The following is an 11,154-nucleotide window of genomic DNA, read 5'->3' as shown; positions in this document are numbered from 1 at the left end:
ACTCATAAACTACTCGCCCCAAATTCGATTTTCATGTATCAAAATACTAAGAAAATTATTCTGCTTTGGAATATAAAATTAAAACCCAATGTCATACAAAAAAGTAAAAAACTTAAAAAATTATAAGGATAAAAAATAATTAAAAATATAATTTTTTAAGAAAAACGTTGTTTTATAAACAACTTGAAACTATGTAAAAAAATATTTTCAAAACAATTTATGCTTTTTGAAATAATGAATGTTCAATGATAAAAGAATCACCCAGTACCCTCACTATTATGAAAAATTAATTTGATTAATTTGCATCAAGTATCGTCATTGTACTACAACCTGCAGTAGGTTATGTTAGTATTAGTAAGTACCAAACAAGAAATTCGGAGATTCCTTATTTTTTATCTGGGAGGGCTATTGAAATATTTGGAAGGAGGCCAAGCCCCCAACAAGCCCCCCCTAGTTGTGCCTGTGTAGGTACCTAAACCAATATTGAAACTTTTAGCATATATTTTTGTTAGACAATCACTACCTGTCTGGCTGCCATTACCCATAATTTATGAATTATTTATTTTATTCTAGGCGGTTAATGCAAAAACATTAATAACTGACATAAACAATAGGTATTTGGATACTAGTACACAGGAAGAGGTGAGGATACGTCATATTATAATAACATAATATAATTTTTTTTCATTTCAAATTTGTATTAATGATAACTAATTAACCTTCTACAGCTTCAACTATTTTACACTCAAATATCTAGTCGTTACATTGAGTTCACTGCTTGTGATTTATTCACTTTGAATACACGTCTCATCACTTCAGTAAGCATACTTTTAATTTATGGTTTAAACGAGGAATATATTTTTTTAAATGTATATGATATGTTTGTGTTTTATAGGCTATAGCTGCTGGTGCCACATATTTAGTTATTTTAGTGCAATTTCACTCTGGAAAAAATTGATTATATTAAAATGTTGCATATGTCGGTACTCAATTATAAATGTGAAAACTTAAAAATATACGCTGGTTTATGCAAACGAGCACGTTGTAATAAATAATATAGATTTTAATTTTTAGACAATATATATATATTATGTTTACTACTATAACTTGGAAAGATATTATTTTATTAGTATCAATATACCTTTAATTTTTGATTCTTCGGAGACTTACCATTTTTTTTAAAAATTATTAGTACATGTATAGAAAATGGTACAGGCTAATGGCTGATAAATGGATGGTTAGATATAACCAATGGTTATAGTATACAATTTCAATATTTTATCCTTCATGATTACACTGATTTTAAACCAAGTAGGCAAGTATAACTATTAATCTACACAATTTAAGAATTCACTATATCATATAACTGTGTATTTTTTATACCTATACAGTAATACAGTATACTGCAAGCATGCTAATTATTAACCACTCAATAAGACAGTACCTAATAAATGGTAATGTTCCAAAATACTATTATTTATCATTCTCAAGTAGGTATAGGCATTATATTGGTGTAGAATGCATTATTAATTATTTAATATTGGCATACCGAAAAACCTACCTACCTACTATTTATTACTAATATGAACAAAATATGTAAGTAAAAGGTATATATTATATTATTAATTTCACAAGTTTTAAATGAAAATGCCTTTTTCGCTTGTAGATAAGAATATAATATAACGGTAGGTACTATAATACTATAGGCAGTGGTCAAAGCGCTACATTTTTTGTAATGCACTAATGGTACTTCCCGAAAAAGCAGCTCACTATTGCTACTTTTTTTAAGCTATTATTAAGCTAAAACGTTATTGTTTAAATGTATGGCAAACTACATTTTAATAATCGATTTCAGTTGCTTCAAATTCTGACATGTTTAAATAAAAGGACAAAATATAAAATATTTAAAAAAATTCTAAAGGCCCAAAATGGTGAAAATGAAAATAAAATATTTTATTGTCTTATGCACAATACCCTTATGGTCTTATCTAGTTATTTATATTCTATAATCCTTATGCTCATTATGCAATGTATATTAAACATTTAAATATACTTATAGATAGAATCGAAGCATTTTTAGTGTTCAAAAAGGCGATGAGCATGAGAGTAATTGACAGACTAAAAAAAACATACACACAATATCATTATAAAATCAATACACTCATCGCTTCGCTCAGAATCTAAAATTAGAATAAAAATGATAACATAAATATTGTCAATGTCAAACAAATAAATTATAAAGAACACCCCTATGCCAATTTTTCAACAGTATCTATATTATACTAATTATTATTGTGACACGTACAGACACAACACGATATTTTTACATGGGAATTTGGAGAACGATGGCCGACGGGGAACACACATTTGCGTACAATATTTTTCAGGCGTCACCAAAAATGAATACGTTTGGATACGTAATATTTTTAAACTAATATCACGTTCGGGTACCAATACGTTTGGTTAATGTCAGTAATATTCACATTCATGATTCGTTCTGTTCAGTTTAGGAAAACAAATCAATCGAACCGCCAAATATTTAACTGAACTACCTACCTATTGAGTGATTGAATGAATAAAGAAATCTGTAGAGTCATATATTATAATTTATATTGATGATGCAGGTGTAATATAGATTGTAGTCACTAGTCGATGATAGTATCTACGTGCATTCCGACATTACGTTCCTATACCTATATATTCGTAGTCACGTGTAACTTTTATTCTATATGTGTCCAAACGCTGTGTCTATTGACTATTTGTACCCAAACGTGCTTTTAGGTCGATGTGCCTAAACGTTCAGCGCCCAAAATAATACGGTCAATGGTGGGGGGAATGCCCCATTACCCCCCTTCCCACTATGGCAACACCACTGAGCGACGCAATTTTATTCGCTACAAATAAATAGTAGCACGCTCCAATACAGCCTACAATTAGCATACTACTCACGACCACTGGCTATAAAATGGTAAATACAGAAATATAGGCGTATAAACTAATATGTACGTCAAACTTTTCCTTTTAAAACTGATAAAAATCTGAACCCTAAAATTAATTGGGCCCTTTCCTTTAACAAAAAGAAGTGCGGCAATAAATATTTAATTCCTACATAATAATTGAAAATATAAAAATTCTATAAGAATATACAATTTTCTAGTAACTTTAAAAAAATAATTTTGAAAAAAATATTGGGTTTTCACTTGCGTTAGATGTGAAACTCCCTAATATAAGAGGAGTAGGACATTTTTAGGCTGATGAATAAATTAAAAATTGAAACAAAACAAACAAATCCCCCCTCCCACGTTTGTTGTATTCACAAAGAAGGCTTTTCCCATGGTTGGGCATGTAACTAAGTTAAGTAACTCGGTTACTACCACTTACTTTTGTAACTTGTAACTTTTAACTAGTTCAATATTTTCTCGTAGCTTATGTAAGTTACAACTTACAAGTTACAATTAAATATTAAATTGTGCTTTTTGTGCTTTGATAAGTGGGACTGCAAAAGCAAAATCAAAAAGTTTAATTCGTCCATTTTGATTTTCACAATTAATCTGGCCAGTGGTTACAAAATTAATTTCCCAACATGCTAACTTACTATTTACCATGATATACAAGTTAATAATATATAAACAAAAGGGACAATAAATATATTTAGCTATATAGGTGGAATAACTATACAATATACATATCTATAGGTACACCTACCTATGTACATTATTCCCTCATTAGTACACGTTGTTCAGTGTTCTGTGTACATTATATTCTTATTATCACTTCTTATAGCCAGTAAGAAAAGAGCTTTTCTCAAGTATACATTAAAAAGTAGAAAAAAATTGTTGTTTTATACTCGTCAATTTAATTGAAGTAGTATTCACAGTATGTACGATGTGTCGATGTGTATATACAACACTACAGTCGAGTGTTTCATCAAACGGTGGTCAAAAACGAAAACAATAATATAGCCTATAGGACATAGGTATATATTATATCTATATAGACATCGGGTTAGGTGTGTCTTTATAATTGCGTCTCGCTGTTTACACTGCACAACTATTACAAATTTACAATACTGACCGCAACGTCATCATGATGGGTTAATCACTATAGATATATAATATAATAGGTAAGTCAAAACGTTTTATATGGGTAATGTATTATATAGGTCTTGGGGCCGCAGCAGACGCTTCTAAGTATATTATAGTTGCAGTATATATAACATGTTATTATAATACTAAAATATATTAATATAATATAGGTTTTATAGATAGGTACGCTATGTGGCTGATCCGGGCGTTTTGGAGACTGTGCGGAGTGTTCACCATCGACCTGTCGTACAACAAGTTTCAAAACGCGTACTCCGCGCTGCTCATAGCTTCGTGCGTTTACAATTTCGTGAACGCGTCGCAGGTCATATGCAAAGTGGACCACTGGTGCTCCACGTTTTCGTCGACGCTGACGGCCGTTTACGACAGGGTGTTGACGTCCGCCGTGTTCTTATCCCGGATCGCGGTCGTGTACGCATGCAAGCCGAACATGTCCAGGTACCGAGCGACCATCAGAGCGTTCGAGGCGTACTCGCCGCCGTCGCCCACGGAGCTCCGGCGGCACAGGGCGTTTTCGCTGGCCGTGGTCGCCGCGTGTCTGGCCGTCATCGTGCCCACCAACTCGATCTGCATGTACTACTTGTGCCGGTACGAGCCCAATTCGGATGCGTCGCTGTTCGTCTACCAGCTGTTCATGTACGTCCAGAACCTGAGCATGTGCTGCATCGAGACGCAGTTTGTCGTGCAGTGTTTCAAGGTCTACACCAAGTTTCACGGCATCAACGGCGATCTGAAGAGGCTGAAGGACGAAAACCTCAACCGCTCCGAATACCCGTTTATGTCGTCCGCGGGCTCGCCGCCGCCGCCGACGTCGCGGGCTGCCGTCGTGTACGACAAAGACTTTTACCGTCCACGGTTCATGAGCCACCCGACGGCCAACACGGTTGAGTTGCTCAGAATTAAACACTGGCTGATCCGACTGTCGATAGACGCGCTCAACAACCTGTTCGGCGTGCACATGGGACTGTCGGTGTTCTACTTGTGGCTCATGGCCTTGTTCGATATTTATTACGAAATGTTCCACAAATCTCGGTCGGGACTGTTGGTCTACTGTTGGCTGCTACAATACACGCTGAGGCTGTTATTGATCATATTGATGGCGCACTTCACGACGAAACAGGTACTTCTATAATATGATCTCTCTATCTTTCTCCCTTCGATTTGTTATATTATGTATAACGCTTGTACCTTGTAATATATGTTTACGATATAGGTAGATGTAGGTATTACCTTATATAACATCTTAAATCTTAATTCCTTTATAATATTATGTGCAGGCACTCGAAGCGAAGTCACTTATCGCGGATACCAATAACGGAACTATGGATAGTAGTACCAAAGAAGAGGTAATACTATAACTACTTATATCTATATGATATGCCTACTAATAAGCAACACATGTGGGCGCAAGCAAGGTGTATAGATTATAATATAATTATAGTATAATCTATTTAATAAACCTTGGGTGACACGTCCTCTTAAATCTAATAATAAAGAAGGAAATAAAAATAAATTATCTATTCCACAATTTTTATTGGTATCATTTGTATACTCTATTACCTACACATACACACATGCATACAGCTCAGGGACACCCACAGATAAATTGCTCACTAGGTGCAAAATACTATGTACTTGTATATTTTATTATTTATTTGATAAGTACAAATTATAAGAAATATTTTCTACGGTGGTGTCCCCGCTCCGGACGTCCCTGAAGCAGCTGGGGTTTTATAGTTTTTGTCAGGCGTCATTAACTTTTCTTTAAATAAAATTAATATTTGGAAATTATGATTTTGAAAAACTATTGAAATATTTGTTATACAATTAATACAATTTATAGCATTTTTTAGTGTGCCTGAAATTGAAATAAAAAATAAAAATCAGAACCTAATATGATTATTTTTGCATTTTTTAGTAATTATAAATATATTATAATGTCCTATTTATAGAATTAATTTATCTAAATATCTTACATAATTTGAATTATCATTAAAGTTTTTACAAAAAAAAAGTGTTTAAAGTAAATAAATAAACTAAATACAATTTTCTTATTAGAAATAGCTAGCTGTCTTTTTACCATATGGAAAACAATTGAAAACAACTTGTACTGCATTTTGAAATTTTTGATTTTCGTAATTTTCAGAATCAAGTAGGTATAGGTAGTAGGTACCTACTTAAAGTTATAAAATAGTATACATTTATGTATTTATTTCTTATTAAGTTTAAGACTTCTACGACCGAGGTCATTAGCCTGTAAGTTGGTAGGGTTGGTATAGCAGGGTTGGAACAGTTGGTACGGTCGGTTAGGAACACGTGTATGTGTGACAAGGTTTTTGCGCACTACGAACCGGGGTGGTCACCCATCCGAGAATTAGTGGCAGCGGCCGTTGCTTAATCTCAATCACGTAGCGTGATTGATTTTAGCCACTGAGCCGCGCCGAGCCACATTTATGTATTTATCACCGAAATAATTAAAAATACTTAATTAACATAAAATTATAGTGTCAAGTTATTAAAAAATTCACAAAACTTACTCAACTGTATTACATTTTTCGATAGGTATTCATTATTCAAGCTACATAAATACCCATATTGATTTTAATAAGCATATCTGAGGTTCTATTGCTGAATGGTAAAGTCTCCTCTTCAAGTATTTATTTCATGGTTCTGAAGCTTCTGTTATCTATGTTACTTATTGTTGAATTATATATTTTTACACTTAAAGGAGATTTTAATATTATATATTTTTGATACAATTAAATAAAAATCCTCAACCTTATGGTGGGTGTGCATGAAGATAAACGCGTTATAAAAGTTCGAAAATTATAGGTTTGGAATAATCACTTACAACCCGTTAACATATTATTAGAAATTTATTATTAAGATTTAAGGTACTATATTATAATATTATATAATTTTTTGTTATTTAAATTTTTTTATTTCAGTTACAGTTATTCATAAATCAAATATATAGTTCCACAACAGAATTTAATGCGTACGATTTCTTCACGTTGAACACACAAGTCATAAAATCTGTAAGTGACTAGTCCAAAAGACCGCAATATATTTCTTCATTTTAAATTATAATCTTAAAACAATACCACGTTTTGGATTTTCGCCCTTCATAATATACTAATTATATAACATTTACTTTTTTATAAAACATTTAATTATTTGTTATGTAGGCTATTGCTGCTGGCGCTACATGTCTTGTTATTTTGGTCCAATTTCACTCCGAGAGAAATTGAATTCATTTCCAATCAAGATATCTACATATTATTATTTAATAAACACAAAATTCACGTTACAGCAAAATATAGGCAACTACCAACTATTATATTTTAATTTAATCATGCAAAATCTTTAGTTTTCGTTCCTACCTCTTATGACTTATTTCCTTATCCGAAGAATAGTGAGATATCTTCAAAAAATAAATAAGATCGTCACCGTTAACGTTTAAAGATACCTATGTTTAATGTAAAATAATATCGTATATTTATGCCGGATTGCACAAAACATTTAATGAATCAATAGTGAGCTAATGGTCCCTTAAACAAGATTAAGTGGCCCGTGATTGGTCCATTAAATTTTTAGTGAATCATTAAATTTAATAAATTGTTTATGCAACCCAGCATTAATGTATTACGAAGCTACTTTTTTTCAATATCATTTAATTTACTAAAATGCACTTACTTTTTCGGGGAGGAATATCTTGAGTTATATAAACCAAAATATGATTTTTACTCATAAGTCATAACAATGTATTTGAATGATATAATTTTCTAATAATCGATTGTTAAGTTTTCTAACTCTTCAATAATTATTAATTTACCTTTAATTAATATAAGGATGCAGACGTTTTGTGTATAATACTATAGCCTATTATTTTTTTCTTATCCTCTTAATATTATTAGTTAATTTTCCTTGCGATGTTAGAATAATATTAAAACAACCTAGTATTATAAACTTAAAAATAATAACTACACATCCAAGGCTACACAACACAAGCACTATCTTAAAGGAAGTGTACAAGAAACAATTATAACATTAATTAAATATTTGTAATTTATATTGCAATAAATAAATAAATATACAAAATATATTAATTATTTAGTGTCTTAACATTTAAGCAGCCGCTTAACCCATGGTAATAATAATTAATAATTAATATCTAATAAGGCATTAAGGCGTATAATAAGTAATATCCATGATGGCATGATAATTGATAGGTGAAATCCGGATTTAGTTCATGGCCATGCGTGCTTATAAAATTATATATATATTTCTTCTCCCTGTCAACATATGGTCATTAAGTAACATTATTTTGACTAATGATCATAGGCGCAATTAGGGGTTAAGCCCCCCTCCAGTTTTATCCATAGCCCGCCCCAGTGTGACGTAGAGTTGACGGTTTAGTTCAACCTAAAAGTATTCCTATTTCCTACGACGTATACTTTATAGCTTATAGTGGATATAATGGTATACTGAACACTGATGATGTATTGCACAATTAAATTAAATTTATACAATCTTGGATTTTTATAATCAAATATACCTGTTAAATGCTTATAAAAATAAAAATAAAAAAATTCTAAATATATATATTACATAATTAAGATGAATCTCACTTAAAAAAACTGTCAATTATACAAAGGTACCTATAATGTCTAGCTGACGCATCCCACTATAGTCCCCACTACCCAGTCATCATAGTCGTGGTTCACCTCATTTCATTGACTGGAAAATCATTGGCCAAAAGACAAGCTCATATTATTATACATACATTTATATTATCATATATTCCACCAATGAGAAGAAGTAAACTAGACTTATTGACGAGATGTAAAGGTTGAATGATCGGAAAACACAGTGCGTAGGTACACTGCAGTGTCTGACATCAGGAGAAAACTAAAAACATTTTAAAAATGTCAAATATTTTTAGCTTAAGATTATAAAATATAAAATACAATTTAATTATAGTTTATGTATTAAAAAATAATTATTAATTTAGTGCTCATCAATATTTGGAAAAATATTCTATTTAAAATTGTACAAACTAGAGTCTAGAGGTATATAGTTGATACGGCAAATTGTATGTTTCAATTGTTTACCCATCACTTAGAAATTTATTAAATAAAAAAAAACAGGCTCATAAAAATTTCGAATTTTAAATTCGAAGTCAGATTATATGGCTTTTTCAGTTCTACTGAAAAAATTTTAAGTTTTATCTACTTGTGTCCATGCAAATTATATTTTTAAAATCAAAAGTATCTAACGCATCAATATGAATTTAAAATCATTCTGTAAGTATATTAATAATGGGTACATTAAGTGATAAAGCTAGTGCAGGGCCTAATGGTATCTCACATTCTCACCGTCGTCTTAAAATTATGTCGGTATATTCTTGTCAAGCGATTTAGAAAAAAAAAAATTAGAAATAAATTATTAAGTTGGAACACTCTACACACACTAAAGAAAGCAAACTACAATCTACAGATCCTGAAACAGAAATTATTATTGAAAATAATTAGTTCATTAAAGAATGATAATATATAGGGCGCCAGGTTATCAATGTTCAAAAAGTCTATACAAAAAATTAATATAAGTTAAATTAATAAAACAAAAGAAATTGAAAGGGAGGTGTGGGTGCCCGCAGGCAAATGCATTTTAGAGAACAAAAAATAAATTGAAAAAATATATAGTAGGAACACACATTAAAGAGTTCATACTCAAATGTCCAGAATATTAAACAGAAAAAAATATTCGAAATAATTAGTTCATTACAGAAGGATTATTTATAGGGCACCAGTTTATCAATGTTCAAGTATATACAAAAATTCAATTAATTACATTCCTAAAAAAAAATTTAAGGTGGGTGTTGGTGCCCGCAGGCAAATACATTTTAGAAAAAAAACATTTAAAATAATTATACAGTAAGGACACATTAAAGAGTTCAAACTAAAAAGTCCAGAATCTTAAACAGACAAAGAAATATTATTTTGTCGATCTTCAATGACTATGTAAAGATTTTACTGCTAACAGTGTTTTCTCAGCTTTTGCCGGCTTACCAACACTGCGGTGAGCCGTCGCTCATCTGTAGTGGATAAGTCGAATTCTACCCCACATTACTGCCTATAGATCAATACCTATAAATTTGTCAACTCGAAAGAGATGGTTACTATATTTACTATATTATTGGCCTGTATCCAATTACACGGTCTACATTAATTTATACTAGCAACTATAGTTGCCAGTAAGTTGTAACCAAACTGACGACTTTTTTTTCCTTTTGAACCGACGACGCGAAACTGCAGGAACTGCTTTTGCATTACTTCCGCGGTTTTCGCTATTTCTATAACAGATTTCTAAAATTTGACATCCTTACTAAACCACGTATAGTGTTTGACAATAATACATATTAATAGAGAAGTGATCATTGGATGTCAAGTCGTAGGTAGGTATGTGAGGTGCACAAACAACAATGAACTACGTTGTAGCTGAATTGTCTATCCAAAGCGCCGTGTTATCTTAATGTTGTAATACTATATTATTATAATATTATGATTTATGATTTACCGGAAAAATGATCCCAATGGCAAAAATAAATAACGATATATTATGCCACTCCACAACACTACCTTTAATTTTCTATTATATCTTCCTTTGTCCCTTACACACCCAACTTAACATTCTCATATCTGCTACACACACTCCGCTAACCTAACCTAACCTTATATTTCTTTTTCGTCTTTTCCTTTCATACGCCAAACATTCTGAAATACTGTTGACCTCTTTCCTTATATTCGCCATATCATACACTTCCTAATTCCTATTTACTCAGTCTCTAGTTACCTACAAGTCATCGTACTTGATTATGATGAAAATATTTAAATATCATTGAACGAATTATCTACTCAAAAGAAGTAAGTACATACCAAAAAATATCATACCTGACCAATTTCCTAATTTTTATCACGAATTTATTAATAACCAGAATAGTGTTATACCAGTATAATAGTAAGTTACAAATTATTGAAAAGTTGCGGGC

The 11,154-nt window shown here is 31.4% G+C and overlaps 2 protein-coding genes across 2 annotated transcripts in view; both read left to right on the top strand.

Annotated features, from left to right (window-relative positions):
* Nucleotides 1–1,037, top strand: part of LOC100575495 (gustatory receptor for sugar taste 43a-like) — a 9,074-nt gene extending 8,037 nt beyond the window's left edge. Inside the window, exons 4-6 of the mRNA XM_008187631.3 lie at nt 574–642; nt 729–818; nt 896–1,037. Coding sequence (XP_008185853.2) covers nt 574–642; nt 729–818; nt 896–958 — 222 coding nt within the window. The 3' untranslated portion in view covers nt 959–1,037. The remainder of the gene's footprint in view (nt 1–573; nt 643–728; nt 819–895) is intronic.
* A 1,208-nt stretch (nt 1,038–2,245) lies between these two features.
* LOC100575410 lies at nt 2,246–7,980 on the top strand. The gene is made up of 4 exons (XM_029489418.1): nt 2,246–5,223; nt 5,381–5,449; nt 7,052–7,141; nt 7,292–7,980. The coding sequence occupies exons 1-4, from the start codon at nt 4,276–4,278 to the stop codon at nt 7,352–7,354; spliced, it is 1,170 nt and encodes a 389-aa protein (XP_029345278.1). The 5' UTR covers nt 2,246–4,275; the 3' UTR covers nt 7,355–7,980.
* Nucleotides 7,981–11,154: the final 3,174 nt, after the last annotated feature.

This window comes from Acyrthosiphon pisum, chromosome A2 (assembly GCF_005508785.2).
Source record: "Acyrthosiphon pisum isolate AL4f chromosome A2, pea_aphid_22Mar2018_4r6ur, whole genome shotgun sequence".
NCBI lineage: Eukaryota > Metazoa > Arthropoda > Insecta > Hemiptera > Aphididae > Acyrthosiphon > Acyrthosiphon pisum.
Note: the sequence above shows the minus strand (reverse complement) of the source record. Positions and strands in the feature narration are given on the sequence as shown.

Coding starts and splice junctions, on each gene's coding strand:
- LOC100575410 (XM_029489418.1), top strand. CDS start 4,276: ATGTGGCTGATCCGGGCGTTTTGGAGACTGTGCGGAGTGTTCACCATC. Junction 5,224..5,380: donor CGCACTTCACGACGAAACAG/GTACTTCTATAA, acceptor TATTATGTGCAG/GCACTCGAAGCGAAGTCACT. Junction 7,142..7,291: donor ACACACAAGTCATAAAATCT/GTAAGTGACTAG, acceptor TTTGTTATGTAG/GCTATTGCTGCTGGCGCTAC.